Source organism: Phascolarctos cinereus, unplaced genomic scaffold (genome assembly GCF_003287225.1).
Source record: "Phascolarctos cinereus isolate Bilbo 61053 unplaced genomic scaffold, phaCin_HiC Scaffold_1;HRSCAF=81, whole genome shotgun sequence".
Taxonomy (NCBI): domain Eukaryota; kingdom Metazoa; phylum Chordata; class Mammalia; order Diprotodontia; family Phascolarctidae; genus Phascolarctos; species Phascolarctos cinereus.
Window position 1 is genome coordinate 267,925,888 of NW_027555514.1, and position 21,827 is coordinate 267,947,714.

General features: G+C 43.4%; 1 protein-coding gene across 1 annotated transcript in view; it reads left to right on the forward strand.

Annotated features, from left to right (window-relative positions):
* Positions 1-220: 220 nt before the first annotated feature.
* APAF1 (apoptotic peptidase activating factor 1) overlaps positions 221-21,827 on the forward strand; it is a 93,143-nt gene continuing 71,536 nt past the window's right edge. Inside the window, 8 exon segments of the mRNA XM_021006425.2 lie at positions 221-582; positions 3,026-3,207; positions 3,851-4,037; positions 7,585-7,782; positions 16,216-16,399; positions 17,388-17,500; positions 17,596-17,727; positions 18,902-19,140. Of these exon segments, the coding sequence (XP_020862084.1) occupies positions 3,070-3,207; positions 3,851-4,037; positions 7,585-7,782; positions 16,216-16,399; positions 17,388-17,500; positions 17,596-17,727; positions 18,902-19,140 (1,191 nt within the window). The 5' untranslated portion in view covers positions 221-582; positions 3,026-3,069.

Below are 21,827 nucleotides of genomic sequence, written 5' to 3' on the forward strand. Positions count from 1 at the left end.
GGCGCGAGAGCGAGGCCGCAGCAGTCCCTGAAGTGCGCGCGCAGCCTGGGCAGCCTGAACAATTACAGTGTGGGCTGTGGAGGCCCGGGCGCGAGCTGGCACGTCCCTGAAAGGAAAGCCCTGGTTTGGCTGTGCGCGCAGCCGGCGGCGCCCGAGCCCGGGCTGGCGCTCGCGAGTGCGCGCTTGCCTCCTCCTCCGCTTCTCTTGGCCTCGGGGCGGGGCGTGGAGGGCTGCGGGTTGGCTCGGCCCCTCCCCTCAGTCTTGGATGTGACTGAGGCAGTCCGCTTCCAGCGCAGACGGAGCCGGCGCCCGAGCAGCCGCGGGAGCCTCGCCCTGGTCCTCCGAGGTGAGGGAGGAGGAAGAAATTACTTTGTAAAAGCTCAGACTTGCTCCTCCCCCCTCCCCGGGCTGGAGCCCGGCCCCCCGCCGCGCTCCGGGAGCATTTCCCTGCTTCCGGGGCTCCGGGGGTCCGAGAGCTGGGACGTGAGCGAGCCCGCGGCCGCCGCGGGGGACGGAGTGTCTCGTCCTGGACCAAGCATCTGCAGGCGGCCTGCGGAGAACGGACAGCCCGTCCCGGGAAAGGTTTGTGCAAAGCGGCTGAGCGCCTGCCTATCACCCGCTGCTCCAGGCGCGAGGGACCGGAGCGATCTATCAGTCAGTCAGTCAACAAACCTGAAGTGCCTACTATGTGCCAGGCACGGGGCTGGGCCCTGGGGGTAAAAGGAAACAGCCCCTGCCGTCAGGGAGCTTACTGTCTGTGGGGGAAACCCTGTTTCTACTATCTCAAATGAGTTAGGAGGAAAGTGCTTTGCAAGCTTCAAAAATGCTTTATTGTCTACATCTGTATCTATCTGTATCTATCTGTATATACAGTATATGCATACGTGTATGCACAGAATATACGTGATACAGATGCACACATAGATTTGTATCACTATACACACACATAGATCTGCATATGCAAAGCACAAGGAGTTTCAGAAGGGATTTGGGGGATGGAGATCAGACCTTAGAGGGTCTTGGAGGGTAGACATTTTTTCATTTCTGAGCCAGGTACATGGTAGGCACCCTCAGCAAATGTTCCTTGATTGGAGTTGAAACTAGTCTTAACTTCCTCCTTTTACAGATGAGGAAATAGTGTCTTCGTTTCTAGTAAATTACTTGCCTCCATTGACCAGAGTGGCAGAGCCCAGCTGTTGCCACTTCACACAGGTAGCATGTTCCGGCTTGTACCTAAGTGACAGAACTTGGTTTTTGGCAAGAAGACGCTTTTTTCCATCTCCAGGGGACAATTTTTCAGCGTGAAAATGTTTCATTTCTATTGTTTTGCTCCAAAATCTCTCGGACTTCGGTCTAGTGTTTCATGCCCTGAACTCCCCCTAACCAGCCTTTATGGATTCTGTCTGTACATTTAGACACCTGATGTGGACCCTGGCCAAGTAAGTTTAGGGAGTGCTGGCCCTGGCAGTTTTACTTTTGCTATTATTGCCTGTTAATTCTTGTGCATTCTCAGCAGTATCTTGTAAATGTGGGGGAGAGAGAGAGGGGGAGGGAACTGGGATGTGATCCTAGGGGAAACTGCTTGCACTGTGCAGGTAGGTCCACAGCTTTTACTTCCTAAATTAAATTCAAATTAGATGTAAGAGGAAGCATGGTGGTAAGTTGTTGTTCAGTCGTTTTTTTTTTCAGTTGTGTCTGACTCTTTTTTTCCCCCCTATATTGTGACCTCATCTGTCTTTTTCTTGTCAAAAATACTGGAGTGGTTTGCCAGCTCATTTTACGGATGAGGAAAATGAGGCAAACTGGGTTAAATGACTTGTCCAGGGTCATATGGCTAGTATGTGTCTGAGGCCAGATTTGAACTCTGACTTCAGGCCTAGCAATCTATCCACTATGCCCTTTAGCTGGAGTTTAAATCCTTCCTCAGATGCTTGGGGGGGGTGAGTGTGTGTGTGTGTGTGTGTGTGTGTCAGAGACAGACAGACTGATCTACTCTGGGCAGCTCATTTCACTTGTCTCAGACTGAGTTTCCTCATCTGTGTAATGGGGATAATAATAATAATAGTAGCATGTGCTTCACAGGATTATTATAGTGAGGATCACTTTGCAAACTTGAAAGTGCTTTATAAATGTGGGATGTTATTATTATGGCAAAGAACTTTCCACAGAGCACTGCTGTGGTATAGATAAATAGCACAAATATTATTATTTCCTATTTCACAGTTGAAGAAACTAAGGCTCAGAAAAGTTCTGTGACTTGCATAGATCGCACAGCTAGTGTTAGCCAGGATTTAAAGCCTGTTTTTTTCCCCCCCCAATTCCCAAACTGGTGATCTTTCCATTACATCATGCTGCCTCTCTGAAATATTCCCTAGTTAAAATATTTAACAGAATTTCAGAAGCTCCTAAAACTCTTCATCTCCAGGCATGGTTTTCCTCCTGTTTTCACAAAAGAAGCTTTGACTTATTCCAACCCTCTGCATTTGTGAACATTGACAAATGAAGACAAATGGTCGCACTTCTATTTTGGGCCCCCACCTCATTTGGTGATATTTATTTTAAACATGGTCATTTGTTAATAGCCATTTTAGAATCTTGCTACAATTACTCGGTGGGAAATTGTGATTGACTTAGAAACATGAGCTTTTACTAATATTAAATATTGTAACTGGGGCTTTGGAACACTCATATTTGTTGCTGGCGCTCAGGAATTCGGAAAGCAGACTGTGGAAGGCTGATTTTTACTGTACCTTCCTTTGCCCTGAATCTGAGGGATGACATCAGAGAGTGTGCGTGTATATGTATGGGGGAAGGGTTTCCTCTTGTTTTGTCTTGCTCTGCCCAGCTGGGAATGCTGAGCACATGAGAAAGGTTTGCCTAACACAGACAAAGAGCTGGCGAGGGGGATTTCCACCTTGTTAATGGCCCTGGCAATTCCAAAAGCCAGTTTTAATTTACTGGATGGAAGAAACTAGCTTGGTTGGGACTGCCCTGTGACTCTAGCTTTTTGGTGTCCTGATTACAGCTCATGTCTGTCCGTCCTGAAGGGGAAGATCGGCTTGGTGGAGGATGGATGCCAAAGCTCGCAACTGTTTGCTTCAGCACAAGGAAGCCCTGCAAAGAGACATCAAGACTTCCTACCTCATGGATCACATGATTTCTGACCGGGTTCTTAGTTTGTCAGAGGAGGAGAAAATAAGAAATCAGGTACATCCCCTGTACCTCCGCCCCCTGCCCCCCCCAATACTAGAAGGACTAGGTATGTTAGTTGATGCAAGAGTTGGAAAATAATTTTTTTATAATTTACCACATTTTCTCCTGTCTGTCCAAATGTAGTTTGGGCTTTAAATATAAATAATTGTGAGCAGATATTGTAAATTTTATTTTGAAATAAAATTTTCATCCTGTTGTTTCTGTTTTCTTTATGGATAAAAATTGTACTATGTCAGTGATACAGCCTAGTTCTTCAAGGTATTAATAAATTTTAGTCTTTCTATTAACTATCTTCTGAAGCAGGAGTTCTTAATATAGGGTCTACACACTCCCAGCTGGTCTGTGGATGGATTTTGGGATGGGGGTGTTTGTGAACTTGGATGGGAAGAAATTGTGGTTTTATTTTCACTAACGTTTCACTGAAACTTAACCTTTAATTATTCTAAAACCTGATTCTGAAATGGGGTCCCTGGACTTTATTTGGCTACCAAAGGGGCCTGTGATATTGAAGAAAGGTTAAGGGCTCCTGTTCTAAGGCTCCTTGTGTTGCCTTAGAAGTTTTCAGAATTTATCCTGGATGCTTGCTCATGGGAGGAAAAAGTCCTTATATATACTAAGTTTTTTTTTTCCTTTTTAGCCTACCCAAAGGAAGAGAGCATCTATGCTCATTAGGGTATTACTTGAAAAAGATAATAATTCATACATATCTTTCTACAATGCTCTGCTACATGAAGGCTACAAGGATTTGGCTTTCCTTCTCCAAGATGGTATTCCTCTTCCTTCATATAATGGAAAGGATTCAGTGGATGGAGTGACTTCATATGGTCAGTATCTGTGATCTAGCTCATGTTCTGTTAAGAAATACTAAAATTTTGTCTCATGGGATCCAGAGATTATAGGATTAGAGCTAAGAAGGACTTATAGGCCATCAAGTCCAACCTCTTTATTAACAGAATTGCAACTTTTAAAAGGTTTGACAGACATAATTTCTGGATAATGTAATCATTTTATTAATAATGCCAGTATGTTTATTAATAAAAGGCTAGTCATTTTGCCATCTCTCTCTTAGAGCAAAGACAATCATGGTGGCAGGGCTCTGGCCATGTATGTCCATTGGACAAAAAGTGTGTTCCCAGGGTGACAATCAAATCTGATTGGTTAACAATTAATGAATGAATATTACAATGAGGAGCCGAACATATTCAAAAGAACTTTGATTGTATCATTTACTTCTGTGTTAACCTTCCATACCCCTTGGGCATTCTATTCAAAGAATTTATCCTATCCAAAACTGAGTAGAGCACAATGGCTTCCCCGCCTGGGTGGGGTCTGAAAGTTAGTCCAGGGCAACTAGGTGGATAGAGCTCTGGCCTTGGAGTCGGGAGTTCAAATCTGACCTCAGACACCTGATACTTACCAGCTGTGTGACTCTGGGCAAGTCACTTAACCCCGATTGCTTCACCAGAAAACAACAACAGAGAAAAAGTTCAATCTCATTATCAGTTATGTCTTTCAAGAGACTAAACTTTTTGAAATCAGGACTTTAGAAAAAGGGGGGAGCTCTGGATCTCCCCAAATGATTTCTCTCAGAGGCAGGATTTGAACCCAGGTGCACGTACTTTAATACAGTATATTTTTCATTGTGTTAGGAAACCCACCCAAGGAAGCAGTTATCACTTCCCTTTAGAAATGAAGGTGTAGGATAGAGTACTTTTCCATTAAGTTTTTAAAATCAGGTAGATTCTGCTCATTGTAGTTTGGTCATGGTTATTCTCGGTTCGTTTTTACATTTTCTATTAGTATCATCTTTTTTTTTTGTTTGTTTTTGCTTTTGGTGAAGCAATTGGGGGTTAAGTGACTTTCCCAGGGTCACATCGCTAGTGTCAAGTGTTTGGTCTGAGGCTGGATTTGAACTCAGGTCCTCCTGACTCCAGGGCCAGTGCTCTATCCACCACACCACCTAGCTGCCCCATTAGTATCGTCTTGTTTTGTTCTGAAGTCCTTCCATAATACTCCATCCTTGTGGTGATGTGGAGGTGACCTGGGGTCCTCGAAGGCCACACCAGTGAGCAGGCCACGTGTTGGACAAGGGCAGAGACAATGGGTTAGTGATGGACTGACTACGCCTGGGGACCAGCCAGGATTGTGTGAAGAGGCTCATGGCCAGGGGCACCTGATATAGAATTATATCTGGGATGTAAGATTAAAGAGTTTGACTCAGAAGGGACCTTCAAGGTCATCAAATCCAACTTTGGCTTACTTAATAGAGGAGGAGTCTGAGCCCCAGAAGAGTGAGGCAGCTTGCCCAAGGCCTGCAGGTAGTCACAGACAGAGGGAGGGCCAATTTGGGGGCTGTGGGGATGCTTGGAAACTGTTCTTCAAGTCAGAGGGTTGATTGAAAGTTGGGAGGGACTTTAGAAGGGCTTGAGTCCATGGCTTTCATTACAGTTAAGAAAACTGAAGCCACAAGGAGGGCTGTAAAGGACATTAGAGGCCACTGACGTTAGTCAGCTAATAACACGAAGACCAGGAACTTGGGCTCCCTGATCAGGCTCCTGGAGGTCACAGAGCCTGTTTCCTTGTGGGATAACTTCCCTCGTGAGCCGTTACTTTGCAGGAGCAATGTTGTTTATCTTGGTGCTGCAGCTTTCCTCATCTAGTTTGGTAATTGCTGTGTAGGACAGATACTCTCCGGCTGCTTGGAGCCCTGCATTCCTAAAGCAGGTTCCTTTAAACTCTAGCACCTTCATATTCTCCCTTCCAGGCTTTAGTATCCCAGAAAGAATGGCTCAGGTGAGGTAGCTAGGAGCAGGAGGGGAGTGGAGGGCAGACGCGGCCAGGTCGCCGAGGGGGCTTCCTTGGCCTTCGAGCTGTTGTTTTCGTCTCTGAGTGAAATTAGCCACTGGTTCGTTTTCTTCTTCCTTTGGCTGCTGAGCTGGAAGCCTCAAAATTGTTCTCTCTGTCCTCTCGCTCGTAAGAAGTCAGGGTCAGTTTGGGCCTGGGTCTTAGTTTATAAGTTGGCAGAAATTCAGGTAGCTTGAGAGTGGTCTTCTCCAATTAATAGCCATTGAGTGAAAGGATGCCTGGGACCATTCCCTTTAAGTCTCCAGTCCTGTACGTGTCAGATTTAGACTGCTCTAGCAATCATGGACAGGTATACAGTCTTGTCTTAGTTTCTTCATCTTTGTTCCCTTCTCCTAAACTGCCTGCTCCCCTCACAGACACCTTTGTTGTTGTTTTTTTCACTATTCATTTACTGTTTTCTTTGCCTGTTTTTTTTCCAAACACTGTCTCCTGCTTCGGTTTCTGCCGAAACCACGTTTCTTGGATGAAGCCTCTGAAGTGTCCATCCAGCCCCGTGAGCAGAGAGACTAAGAAACTTTTAGGACAGAGACAAAAAATGTGAAGTCATGGCTAATAATTGGACTTTGAAGTTTGTCCATATTCACTAACTTTCTTTTAGATTTATTTTTCAATTGCTTTTTTTTACTGAAAATTTTAATATCTTTTGCTTTTGTTACTTTTGTTTCCAAATACATTTATTATCTCCTTATATTATATATATAATATATATATCTATATACTATATATAATATAGTGTATATATATATACACATACATATATACATATATATATATATATGTAATAGCACCTTTCAGGTTATTCCTTGTAACAGAAAAGAAAGAAAGAGAAGAAAACAGTTCAGCAAAAATAACTAGCACAGTATCTGTAGTATTCCACACCCACAGACCCCCACTTGTCCAGTAAAGGGAAGGAAATGGATTTTATCTCATCTTTGAGAGCCTGATTGGTCGTAATTAAACAACATTCAATTTTTTGGTTATTTGCACTGTTATAGTTATTTTATATCTGGTTTCCTTGTTCTGGTTTCTTCATTCCACACATCACATCATATCAGTCTTCCTTTGTTTCTTTGGCATTTTTTATCTTAGTGCAATAACGTTCCATTACTTTCACGTACCGTATTTTGTTTAGCCATTTCCCAGTTGACGAGCATCACCTTTTTCTCCATCTCAACTTTATTACTACTAGAAGGCTGCTGTGATACTTTGGTGTCTGTGAGTTCTTTTGTCTTTGATGGCCTTGGAGAATATACCTAGTGGTAGGATCTCTGGATCAAAGGGTATGGTCAGTTTAGTCACTTTTTTTTTTTGCCAAATTCCAAATTACTTTCCAGAATGGTTGGACCAGTCCATAGCTCTAGCAATAGCATATTCACCTTTTGTGGAATTGGATGGAGACCTATGTATGGTGCTAAAAAATTTGAGGCTTTCCAAGATGATTTAGTGGCATTTGCCTGGGTGACCTTCTGCTTATCTCCTTTATGTTCTCATTGTTTTGGGTTTCAGTGAAGACAGTGCTGTGTGAAGGTGGTGTACCACAGAGGCCTGTTGTGTTTGTGACCAGGAAGAAGCTGGTGAAGTCGATCCAAGAAAAGCTTTATAAACTCAACAGCGAACCTGGATGGGTCACAGTCTATGGGATGGCAGGCTGTGGGAAGTCTGTCCTAGCTGCAGAAGCTGTCCGGGACCACAGCCTCTTAGAAAGTAAGTGCTCGAATACTGAGAGAGTGGTGGCTAATAATGCACTTTTCATGAATGATTACTTTGAAATTATGTAGTTTGAGGAGGGCTGGCTGACAGATTTGATCAGGTCGCTGTGAGCTGTAATTCTCAGAGTCATTGGGTGGAGAAGTAACTTAGAAGCTATTTAGTTAAGAGATTTTTATTCCTTGTTATATTATGAGAGGCAGGGTACCGTGGTGGGTAGAAGTCATAGCTTTATTTTTTTTGTTCAAAGCTTAACGATACTAAATAAAATGAACATTTCCATATGCCTAGTACAATAGAAAAAGAGGATTGTATATGAAACTGCAATTCTCTCTAGAAGTACAACTTACTTTTAATATAATTTATATATATATATACACACACATACATATATACACACACGTACATATGTGAATAGATACACACACATATACATATATCTATATCTGTATCAATATAGATATATAGATAGTATACAAATAAAAATAAGGTTACCCCTTCATTTTCAAACATGTCCTGGTTGTCTGTGATTTCCTTCTGGCTTCCCTTCATTCTGTGCATTTTAAAAAAGTGCTTCAGTGACAGTCTTTTTTTTTGGGGGGGGCGCAACTCTGTTTAATCTACTCTTTCTCTCCACCTCATTGCTAAAAAGAAAAACAAAAACTTTGTAACGCGTATGTGTGGTCAAGTAAGACAGATTCCCACATTGGCTGTGTCCAAAAATGTTTCTCTTACCCTGCTCTGTGAGTCCTTGCATTGGTGTGGGGTCTTGTGTCTTTCAAGGTAGTTTCTCTTTACAGTGTTCTCCAGTTCTGCTCACTTCACTCTCCATCAGTTCACGTAAGTCTGAAATGGCTCCTTTTATAATTTCTTGTTGTGCAAAGAAAGTCTGTTACATCCATAGCTTAGAATTTGTTCGGCTGTTCCCCACTTGGTTGGCACTGCCCTTCAGTTCCTAGTCCTTTCCTCTAGCAGAAAGAGCTGCCGTAAATGTTTATTCACATGAGGTCTTTTCCTTTTTCTTTGATCTCTGTAGGGGTGTCGCTTTAGTAGTGATATCATGGGATCAGAGGGCAAACATAGTTTTGTGACTTTGAACACGGTTCCAACGTGATTTCCAAATTGGCTGTGCTAATTCACAGCTCCACCAGTAGTACATTCTGGTGACCGGGCAACTCTTTTAAGATGATTAAATTATGGAAAATTGTAGGCTTGCATCTGGGGAGGGAGTTTCCACGTTGGCATCTCTTATGCCCCTGAGATCACATCTGGTTATTAGTTTCCTTTTCTTCCCCTGCTCCCAGTTTCCCTGGTATTTATTTCATATCTATTTTGTATATTCTTTTCTATGTACACGCTTTCTCCTGTATAGAATATAGGCTTCTTGAGGGCAGAGACTTTTTCTTTTTGTCTTTTTATTCCTAGTGCCTAGCAAAATTTCTGGCACATAGTAGGCACTTAACAAATGCTTATTAGTTGAGCGAGATTGATCCAGTCCATTTTACAGATGAGAAAACTGAGGCCCAGAGAAAAGGAGTAATTTGCTCAAAGAAAGTTACACAAGTAGTAGGTGGCAGTACCAGGACTTAAATCCAGGTTCTCTGATAGCAAACTTAAGTGTTTGTTATTCTAGGACACATCTTTCTGAAGGAAGGCATTTTTCTTTTGGAGGAAGAAGGGGAAAATAGCTTGTAAGCAGTGGTCTGGTGTCTACTTTGGAAGCTGATTGTTTTTATTTTCTTAAAATTAATTTGTAAAATTTTGAGTTTCAGATTTTCTCCCTTTCTCCACACCTCCTCCACGCATGAGAAGGAAATACAATACACATTATACATATGAAATTGTGTAAAATGTATTTTTCATGTTACTCGTGTTGTGAAAGAAAAAAAAGCAAGACAAAGAAATCAGAAAACACTATACTTTAATCAGAACTCAATTTCAGTTGCGTTGCAGCTCACGGACAACAAATTCATTAGTTTTCTCTCTGGAGGTGGATAGTACTTTTTATTATGGGTCCTTTGGAATTGTCTTGGATCATTGCCTTGATCAGACTAGCTACTAAGTCTTTCACAGTTGATCTCCCCTATAGTATTGCTGTTACAGTATATAGTGTTCTCTTGGTTCTGCTCACTTCGTTTTGCATCACTTCATATAAGTCTTCCCTGAAACCATCCTCCTCCTCATTTCTTACATACCGCAACTTGTTCATCCATTCCTCAATGGGTGGGCAATCCCCCAGTTTCCATTTCTTTGTCTCAGCAAAAAGAGTTGCTATACAATAGTTTCGTGCACATAAGTTCTTTTCCCTTTTCTTTGATCTTTTGGGTACAGACCTAGTAATGGTATTGGAAGTTGATTCTTGATATAAGCTCTTCCCTGAAGGAATTAAAGAAGATGTAGTTTCAGTGACATGATGACACTTGTGATTTTCTTGATGGCTTTTCTGTGCTGTGAGTATGGAAGAGAGATTGTGTTATACTCTGGGTGAAGCTTTGTAGCCAGTGTTAACTGGTGAGCTCCTGGTCACCACATCTACAAACATCATCCTCACTTGACCGTTGCTGCTTTTGATGCAAATGACCGTCTGCTTCCTTGGGGTTAGGGGCCTGTTACCTACTTCCCCACCTCCAGTGCTCCAGACTCTAATAGCTCTCCTGCTCAGTCCTTATCCACTTCTGTGCTCCTGAATATGTGTGTTCCTCCAGCATCTTTTCTTGCCCTTATCTTTTTCCTTTGTAAGCTCTTTCCCTTGGCAGCCCCATTCACTAAGCAGTGGCTAAGGGGGGACCAAATTATGGACGATGTGACTGTTTAATTTGAAAATCCTTCTGATTTAATTTTTAAAAATGTATTGGAATGATTAGTAACTTCAGTAAAACAGCAGGGCGTAAAATGAGGCGACACAGATCATCCGTCTTGCTGTGTATTACTAACAAAACTCAGAAGGGGGAGATAGAAAAAAATTCCATTTAATTGCAATATGTACAAACTATGTGGGAGTCAGTCTGAGAGAGAGAGAGAGAGAGAGAGAGAGAGAGAGAGAGAGAGAGAGAGAGAGAGAGAGAGAGAGAGAGAAAGTGTGGGAAGATCACTGGCTTTTTGGAGGCTGGCAACCTGGGTTCATTGCCTGCCTCTCACACTTGTTCCATTGGGATTTTGGGAAAATAACTTCTTTGGACCTTGTTTTCTTCAGCTGTAAAATGAGGGGGTTGAACTGGGCTCCTTCTAGCTCTGTATCCTGTCATCTGGTTGTCAACCCAAGAAGGGCAGTGTAGTGGTCTGGAAAGACCTGGGTCTGGCACTGGGGTCTTGGGTTCAGAGCCCAATTCTGCCGTGTACTTTGGATAAGACCTCAGGCAAGTTTCTGACCTTCTGTGGCCTTCAGTTGCTGCATCTGTAAAATAAGGGGCTATTTTTCTATAAATCTTTTAATAAATATTTATTCTGTACCTGTAGTTGGGCATCTGTGATTACTTTTGGAGCCCCAGAATCTGGATCATATTCATTCGACAGAAGGGACCTTAGGGCTCATCTAGTCCGACCTCTGTTTGAGGAAATCGAGGCCTGAACAGGTTAAGGTTACATAGACCGAGTGCTCCTTCCATAACTTAGCACTTCTGGGTTTCCAGGTGCTCTTTGTGTTTCTGTATTTAGAGCGTAGTCTGTGCAATGCCTTGTGTAGATGGTAGATATTCAAGAAACATTTTTGTTGTTATTTGATTCTAGAAAATTTGGCTTAGGTTTTAGTTGTGTTCTCCTTCCTCTTGGCATTAACTAGCTGTGTGAACCTGGGCAGTCCAACTGATTTCCTCTTCCTCCTCCCTCCTCCTTCTTCCCTCTTCCCTCCTTCCTCTTGAAACTGGTGTTAGCAATATAGATTACCCTTGGGGACCTTTCAGAATGATACATCTGGCCTTCGTAGCTTACCGTATTTCCCAGTTTGTGTCAAAGTTGAGCCTAAATTCATAAAGAATAAGATGACTTGGGCCTAGATTAAAAAAAAATCTTCCATATCTTGTCATAGTAGCTACAGTCAGTAACAGGCTTATAGAAGGTGTTCAGTTTTGGAATATCAGGGAAATGAGAGCAGCTCCTTTGTTAAGGAATATTCTTCAGAGTTCATTTCTTTTCCTGGCTTCCTGCAGGTCCCCAACTAAAATCCCACCTTCTGTGGGACGTCTTTCCCAGTCCCTCTTACTTCTAATGCCTTCCCTCGGTTGCTAATTTCCTCTTTACTAAGGCCCAGAGAGATGATGTGCGTTAACCAGGGTCATTTCAGGAGTGAGTAGCCGAGCTGAGCCTAACGCCTGGGCCCTCTGACTCTCAGTCCAGTCCTTGTCCACCTCTGTTGTTTGGTTAGCTGTCAGGCTGGATTGCTTTATGCTGAATCCGTTTGTTTCCCCGTGGTGAGGGTGGCAGGGGGGCATCCTGGGCATTCCTCCTCCTGCCCGTCCTCCCTTCGGGCACCGCCACACTTCATTACACCCCGTCACACTATGCATTTAGCCATTCCCCCACCACTGGGCATGCCATGCGTGAGGAGTGGGGCGTATATCTCACCTTCCTTTTTGTCTCTGAAACTCGAGGACTGTATGCCCTCTAGCGTGCCCGGTGGGTAAAAGATAACATCTGTTTGTATGCCAGCATCATTCCTTCTTAATTTCAATGTCCTTTTGAATTATTTTTATGTTTTTTATTTTAAATTAAGTAAATGTGTTAGCCCTTAACAGGTTCCTTATATCATGACTTTTGGTCTCTGAGGATCATACAAACAATTAGCTTTGTTTTTTAAAAATTTTATAATTTAAAATGTTTTTCTGATGCCTCTTCCCTCCTGGCTCCCTGTGACCTCCAGGGCCAAATAGGAAAGCCTCTGTGGCACAATCTGGCCCCTTCCTCCCTTTCTAGTTTGCTTACGCTCTGCTTCCTTCCACCTGGTCTGCTGATCCTGGCGTTGTTGCCCCATGGCTCTTTGTCCCCTGACCCTTGCCTTTGCCCTGGCTGCCCCTCATGCTTGGAATGAGTGCCCTCCCTCCTCCTGTCCACCTCTTGTTTCCTTCAGGACTCGCTCCAGTCCCACCGTCTGCAGGAGGCCTTTCCTGACCCCCCCCCCCCCGCCCTGGGTTCTCTCTGAGATTACCTTCCATTTACACTGGATTTGTTTTGTGTGTTGTTATTGTAGTTATATAGAATTATTAGCATGTTGTCTCCCCCATTAGATTGGGAGCTCCCTGAGGGCAGAGACGACATTTTTTGCCTCTCTTTGTATCTCCAGACACTGAGCATAGTGCCTGGCACATAGTACGTGTTTAGTAAAGGCTTGATGACTGACTGACTGTGGTCACATGGTTTGTAAGTGTCAGTGGTCGAATTTGAACCCAGGCCTTTCTGACTTGTTGTGCAGCATGTCATGTTGTACTCCCACTGCCCACCCACAGCTCACTGTCTTCCTGAAGCATTTGTACTGTCTGTCTTCTCTCTCATTTAGAGAAGCCGTCTCTTCTGGTGTGGAAGAGATAGCTGCTAGCCCGTGGGATCACCAGAGGATTCGTATACTGCAGCATCTCAGGGCTGTTTGGTGCTTGGTTATTGGGGAAGGGCTTTCACTCCCCTCTGTAAGCCGTCTCCTGCCAAGACTCTGAACAGGAGCTGCTCCCACAGACCTCGTCGAGCCAGGCTGGCCCCACTGTGCTTGAGGGATGGTGGCTGGTGGAGCTTTACGACCTGAATTTTGGAGTTATTCTCAGCCTTAGTTTGTCTGGATGTAGTTGGGGTGAGGGGTGAGATCGTCTGCTTCTACTGCCTCGTACAGTAAAACTACTTAGCTGGAGGGAAGGGAGCACAAAGGGATTAGGAGAGGGATGTCCTAGACTAGTTTGGAAGCCCCTGGAGGATGGCTGGGAAGCACCTACTATGTGTGGGCGCTGTGGTAAGGACTCAGAATACAAACACAAAACAGTGAGCTTACATTATAACAGGGGAGACATCGACCACGTATATAAGCATGTATAAAATAGATTTAAAATGGTGGAGGGGTGGGAGAGAGACAGTAGCAACTAAAAAAGTTTTTCTCATTTTTTCCCTGTCTTTCCCCACTTAGAAAATGGATTTATTTTGTTTTGACAGAAAGAAATTTTTTTTTTTTGGTTTGGACTTATGATTTCAGCTGTATAGATGATTCCCAGTGAGGAAATTCCCTCTCCTAGTGCTGATCCCCTGCTCTGCAATTTTTAGCCTTAATCTCTTGTGACAAGTGTCTTGTGATGATTTTGGCAGAATTGGCTGAAGCTTAGGGACCCCTTTGCAGAATAATGCAAATTTCAATTTCATGACATATGCATGATTATACAGGAAACCAATTCTATTGAAATACAGTGATCAGAATAATTAAAAAAAACAAAACCCCAAACTGGTTCATGGACCCCAGGTTAGGAGAACCTGCTTTAGAGATCTAGCTCCCTGAGGTGCTAAGAGGTGAAGTAACTGGCATAGGTGACCATTGTGAGTCAGAATGTAGGACTTGAACCCAGGTTTTTCTTTTTCTTTAATTATTTTTTTTTCAATTAACAAAAATCTGCTTTCTCTCTCTCCCATTTCCCTCTTGAGAAAGAACGAAAAATAAAACTTCAGTTACAAATATGTATAGTCAGACAAGACAAATGACCACATTGGCCATGTCCAAACCAACGTGCCTCTGAGTCTAAAATGCAGGTCTTGCTGACTCCACGGCCATCTCTCCTTCCACAGTGCCAGAGGTGGCAGTGCTGAGGACAGAGACATTCCCACAGACACCCTGGCAAATCCCTGCCCCCCCAAAGAATCAAGCAGAATGACCTGATTTTCCATTATTTCCTCCTTTTTCTTTTTTTCTTTTTTTTTCTTAATTTATTATGATTTATCAACAGTCGCTTCCATAAGCTTTTGAGCTTTAAATTTTTCTCTCCTTCTCTCCCCACCTCCCTCCCCAAGACGTCTTGCAATCTGATATGGGCTATACATATACATTGCTATTAAACATATTTTCAAACATTGGTGATGTTGTAAGTAAGAATTAGAACCAATAGGAGGAACCACCAGAAAGAGGAAACAAAAAACAACAGAAGAAAAAAAAATAGCAAATAGTATGCTTCTATCTGCATTCAGACTCCATAATTCTTTCTTTGGATGTGGATAGCATTTTCCATCATGAGGCCTTGGGAGATGTCTTAGATCCTTGCATTGCTGAGAAGGGCTAAGTCTATCAAAGTTAGTCATCGCACAACGTGGCTGTCACTGTGTACAACGTTCTCCTGGTTCTGCTCACTTCACTCAGTATCAGTCCATACAGGTCTTTCCAGGTTTTTCTGATGGCTGCTTGCTCATCATTTCTTATAGCACAACAGTATTCCATTCCATTCATATACCACAACTTGTTCAACCATTCCCCAATTGATGGGCATTCCGTCAATTTCCAGTTCTTTGCCACCACAAAAAGAGCTGCTATGAATATTTTTGTACATGTGGGTCCCTTCCCCATTTGTATGATCTCTTTGGGTTATAGCCCTAGAAGAGCTGTTGTTGCTGGGTCAAAGGGTATGCACATTTTGATAGCCCTTTGGGCATAGTTCCAAATCGCTCTCCAAAATGGTTGGAGCAGTTCACAACTCCACCAACAATGTATTAGCTTTCCAATTTTCCCACATCTTCTCCAACATTTATCATTTTCCTGTTTTGTCATGTTGGTCAATCTGACAGGTGTGATGTGGTACCTCAGAGTTGTTTTGATTTGCATTTCTCTAATCAATAATGATTTAGAGCATTTTTTCATATGACTATAGATGGCTTTAATTTCTTCATCTGAGAACTGCTTGTTCATATCCTTTGACCATTTATCAATTGGGGAATGACTTTATTCTTATAAATTTGACTTCATTCTCTATATATTTTAGAAGTGAGGCCCTTATCAGAGACACTGGTTGTAAAAATTCTTTCCCAGTTTTCTACTTTCCTTCTAAACAAAGCATTGGCTTTGTTTGTGCAAAAACTTTTCAATTTACTGTAATCAAAGTTATCTGTTTTGCATTTTGTAACGTTCTCTATCTCCTGTTTGGTTGGGAATCCTTCTGTTCTACATAGATCTGACAGGTAAACTATTCCTTGCTTTCCCAGTTTGTTTACAGTATCAGCCTTTATGTCTAAGTCATGGACCCATCTTGACTCTCTTTGGTCTATGGTTGTGAGATGTGGGTCCGTGCCTAGTTTCTGCCGTACTCTTTCCCAGCTTCCCCAGCAGTTTTCGTCAGATAGTGAGTTCTTATCCCTTTTCCTCCTTTTCCAAAGAAGCAAGAGGGAGATGTGGATTTGGAGCCTTTTGTTCAGGCAGTACACTGGATCGAAGGCTTCTTCCAGTCTGAAGTTAACCCTCCTGGCCTTGCCTGCTGTCTTTGCCAGCTTGCTTCCCAGGAGGTGTGCATTGGGTCTCCATTGGCAAGCAGGACAAATCTGGGCTCCTGATGAAACTCCAGAATCTGTGCACCCGGCTGGACCAGGATGGGGCTTTCTCCCAGAGACTCCCGCTGAACCTTGAGGAAGCCAAAGACCGCCTCCGTTTCTTGATGCTGCGCAAGTATCCGAGGTAAAAATTGAGGCTCGCACCTCACTGCCGGCTTTTACTCTTCGTTGCTTAGAGCCAGGTGGATTAAGGGGAGCTGGTTTTGGCCCCTGCCTTTGGGTCTTCCGTCAGTAAAGTACCAGAAGCCAGAAAGGTACTTAGAGTGGACCTGAATTTGAATCTTGGCTCTCTTCCTTATGAGCTGTGTGGCATTGGGCAAGTCAGGTAATCTCTCTGGGCTTCAGTTTATTCATGGATAAAATGAGGGAGTAGGCCTCTGGTCCCTTAAAGCTCTTGATTTATAATTCTATCTAGAATGGGGATTAAGCCTGATCTCTTTGTTTCTGGAAAGCAGAACTAGAAACAGTGGATGGAAGGTATTTGTTATTTGTTTTTTTGTTTTTTAATTTTAATTTTTTTAGTTTTATGAATATGAATGGGATGCACTCTCACATATTATTAGTTATTTGAAGCATTTTCCATATAATGGTTAATAATTTGCACCTGGAGGAACATTCTTGCTGTTTACATATATATATATATATATATATTTTAACTGAACTTGTGATTTCATTGTTGTGGGGAATCCTAGGTAAGGAAACTCCCCTTGCCAATGTAGAGCAGCATATCTGCCCCCAGCACATTCCCTCTGCTTTTCAGTTTTTTTTAATGCGTTGTCTTCTCCCATTAGAACGTAAACTCCATGAGGGCAGGGACCAGCTCTTTTTTCTTGTATTAATTTCTCCAGCACTTAGGATAGTAGTACTTGGCACACAGTAGGAGCTAAATCAATGCTTGTTGCCTGCCTACCTGCCCTGCAGCTTGTAGTCTTAGATGCCTGGAGTAGTGAGAAGTGAAGGGACTTGCCCAAGGTCACACAGCCAGTAGGTGCCAGAGGCTGGACTTGAGGCCAGCCCCCTCCTAGGCTTCTCATGAGGCGTCTGCCTTTTTTTTTAAAGGGAGATCCCCTAAGTGCTCCCAGCAGTCCTTAGAATTTTCCTTCCTACCCTAGGTCTCTTTTGATCTTGGACGACATTTGGGATTCGTGGGTACTAAAAGCTTTTGACAGTCACCATCAGATCCTTCTCACTAGCCGAGATAAGAGCGTGACCGACTCAGTGATGGGTAAGCTTCCCTGCTGCTGGCTCACCAGTGTCTTTACCCCATTCACTGACATGTGCCTTGTGGTTTATTTCTTTTTTCTTACATTCCCGTTGCAGGTCCCAAATACGTCGTCTCAGTGGAGAGTGGCTTAAGAAAAGAGAAGGGATTGGAGATCTTGGCGCTCTTTGTTAATATGAAGAAAACAGATCTTCCCGAGCAAGCCCATAGTATTGTGAGGGAATGTAAAGGTAATTTCCTTTAAGGACAAGGACATCGATTTGAGGGGCAGGGGCCCTCACTTCCCCTTTCCTAGGTCAGTGTGTGAATGTTAATCATTAGTTCCACGTTGCCCTCCCCTTTGCCCCTGGATTTTTTCAAGGTGCCATTAAGTAATTTAGTCATGAAGTCATCCCTGGTTCAGGGTTTTATGACTTCTTGCCTCCCTGGGCTTCCTGCATCTAGCTTCTGCCTCTTGTAATCTGTCCTCCACATGTCTGTCTGATTGATATTGGCCAGGCATACACCTGACCCTGTCTCTTCCCCACCCAGAAACCTCGGGGTGCCCACAGCCACCTCACATCGGGTAGGAGGAGCTCCTCTGGCCCTGGCCTGCTGGGGCAGTCTGGAATTGTGGAAGGAGATTGTCCCGGGCTGCTTCTTGCCTTTGTGGGCTGGGCCTGAGTGTCATCTGCTGTAAAATGACAGCCTTGGCCTAGGTGGCCTCAGAGAGCCCTTTGAAATTGAGATTGGTGACCCTGTGAGGAGGCTGACAAAGTAGAACAGTGCTATACTGTGTCAGGCCTTGAGTTCCAGGCAGAAGAGTTCAGACTTTTTTTTGTGTGTGTAGGCAGTAGGGAGCCACTAAAGGTTTTTGAGCAGAGGAATCACTTGACCAGAGATATGCGTAAGGAAGATTTTTCTGGTTGTGAGATAAAGGATGGATTGAAGGGCAGGAAGAGATTGGAGGTTGCAAACTCTTATTAGGAGGCTATTGCTGTAGTCCAAGTGGGATGTAATGATGATCGATATTATGGGGATGACTGTCAGAATAGCGAGGGGGAGGCGGTGAAGACAGCAGCATTGTGGGGGTAGAATTAACTTGCCTCTTTTTCTCTTCTCCCATAGAATGGAAATACCCAGTCTGAATTGACTCTCTCTTGTTAATGATTTTCTTTTAAAAGGGTTTGGGTTGGCATTGTTGGTTTTCTTTCCTTTTTTTTTTTATTTGTGTGTATGTGTGTGTGTGTGAGTGTGTGTGTGTTTTGGTGAGGCAGTTGGGGTTAAGTGACTTGCCCAGGGTCACACAATTAGTAAGTGTCAAGTGTTCGGTCTGAAATCAGATTTGAACTCAGGTCCTCCTGACTTCAGGGCTGGTGCTCTATCCATTGTGCCACCTAGCTGCCCCTCTTTCCTTTTTTTCAGGTTCCCCTCTTGTGGTATCTTTAATTGGTGCCCTATTACGTGATTTCCCCAATCGCTGGGACTACTACCTCAGGCAGCTTCAGAATAAGCAGTTTAAAAGGATTAGGAAATCTTCATCGTATGACTATGAAGCCCTGGATGAAGCCATGTCCATAAGTGTGGAAAGACTGAATGAAGACCTCCAGAGGTATTATAAGGACCTTTCCATCCTGCAGAAGGACGTTAGAGTGCCCACCAAGGTAAGCCCAGGTGGCCGTTTGCTGGGTCAGAGTTAGGGTCTCATTGGCACGCTCGGCTCTCATTGTTGGGTTATTATGATATGGAATCTTTCTTGAAATAGTTTCTTCCATTTTTCCATTGATTCTCCCCCATCTACCTTCTGTTTTTAATGTCATAGTCATTTTCCAGTAGCTCCCCACGCCCAATTCCCTACTTGATATCTCCCTTATAATAAGTCAGTCAGTTAGCTAGCATTTATTAAGCACCTCCTGTGTTCCAGACACTGTGTTAAGTGCTGAGGATACAAAGAAAAGACACGGAACAGCCCCTTCTCTGAAAGACCTTTCGCTCTGTGGGAGAGACAATATACAAATAACTGGGCACAAACCAGATACAGACAAAATACACCAGAGGTGGTTTCAGAGCTTGGGAAGGCATTAAGGTTAAGAAGGACTGGGAAAGGCAGGAAGCCAGGGCGGCCAAGCCAGGCACCATGTTAGGCTCTGGGGCTACTTCCATTGACCCTGCGTATGGCTTGTATGGACGTAGTTGTTTGCATGTTATCTCCCCCATGAGAATTCAAGCTCTTTGAGGGTGGGGACTGTTTTTGCCTTTCTTTGTATCCTCAGTGCCTGCACATCTTAAGTGCTAGCTAAGTGCAGAGAAGGAAACAATCCCTCCTCTTGAGTAGCTTATATTTTAATACGGGAGGCAACATTTGTTGTTCAGTTATTTCAGTCATGTCTGACTTCTCATGACCCCATTTTGGGTTTTCTTGGCAAAGATCCTGGGGTAGTTTGCCATTTCCTTCTGCAGTTCATTTTCTAGATGAGGAAACTGAGGCAAACCAGGGTAAGTGACTTGCCCAGGGTCACACAGCTGGTAAATGTCTGAGGTTGGATTTGAACTCAGGAAGCTGAATCTTCCTGATTCCCAGTGGTCTAATCACTGTTCCACCACGCTGCCCTGGAGGCAACATTAACTTATACAAATGTATACAGAAGAAATACAAGGTAGACAGGGAGTGAGGGCTCCAGCAGTTAAAACAATGGGAAGAGCAACCGTGCCTGACCACATATGCCCCATTTTGTACCTTGGGCTTCCTCCTGTCAGTGAAGAGGAGGGTTGGACGTGACAGCCTGTTTTCCAGAACCAGAGATAGTCCTTGTGATTATTCTGAGTTCACTGACCTTTTAGTATTGATCCACTTATATCATTATAGTCATTATGTATGTTATTCTCTTTGCTGTCTCATTTTCCATGAATCTTCTCATGTTTCTCTGAATTCCCTCTTTTTCACGTTACATTGCACGATCATATTCCTCTACATTCCTGTATCGCGGTTTGTTTAGCCGTTCCCTAATTGAGGGCGTGCCCTTAGTTTCCATTTTTTCCAACCATGAAGAATGCTGCTCTTTATATGATAGGGATATATATCGTGGGATATATGCCTAGTAGTGGGATCCTGAGGTCCAAGTGTATCAACAGTTTAATCACTTTTCTTGCAGTTTTTGCCCAAGTGATTTTCCTAAAGTGAAAATCTGAGTAAGTCACTTTTCTCCTTACTAAACTCATTGGCTCCCTTTTATCTCTTCTGTTTGGCATTTAAGGACCTTCAAAATCTGGCTCCAGCCTCCCTTTCAGATAGCATACATGACTCCTCTTCATGTCCTCTCTGGTGCAGCCAGACAGCCTGCTATTCTTTTATGGGCTGTCCCTTGTGCCGGGAGGCATGCTATCCTTCCCCTTTACCTCTTAGAATCCTTCCTTTCCCTTAAGGCTCAGATCAAGCATCATCTTCCTGATCTCTCCCAGCTCTTAGCTCCTGCTTCCCCTGCTCCCAAAGGTATCTTGCATTTACATATTTACCTTGTCTGTTTTTGCATACATGGATACACGTGCATATGTGCACGTATGCACACTTGTGGGCATTCACATATGCATATATGTATTCACAGACTCAGATAGACACGCACACAAGCATATTTATATGTGCTTTTTGTCCTGAAAAAATGTAAGCTATGTGGGGGCATAGATCATTTCTTTGTACCCTTAGCACCTAATGTCGTGTCTGCCACAAATAGGTGATTAATGAACACTTGTTTTATTTTTATTTTTTTTTTCAACATGCACTTTTATAAGATTTTGAGTTCTAAATTTTTTTTTCCCTTCCCCCCCCTCCCCAAGACAGGGAGTAATCTGATCTAGGTTATACATGTACAATCGTGTTAAATACATTTCTATATTAGTTATGTTGTGAAAGAAGAATCAGAACGAAAGGGAAGAACCATGGGAAAGAAAAAAAAAAGAAAATAGTCTGCTTCCATCTGCATTCAGACTCCATGGTTCTTTCTCTGGATGTGGATAGCGTTTTCCATCGGGAGTCTTTTGGAATTGTCTTTGTGCACAGTTTGTCATTGTATTGCTGAGAAGAGCCACATCTCTCAAAGTTGATCATGGTACAATGTGGCCGCTGCTGCGTACAATGATGAACACTTGTTAATTGATTGATTCACGTGTTGTAGTTTGCCAGGCGTTCCCCAGTCAGGGGTTACCCTCACAGTGTTTCTCTTGTTCTTCCATGAAGCTGTCGCTTTGAATGTCGAGGGGACCTTTCTGTTCTTGACCTCTTTGGCCAGCACCATGTAGCCGGAACGTGGAACGTCAGAGGATGTGCTCGACGTTCCTTTGTTTCCTCTTGTTGTAG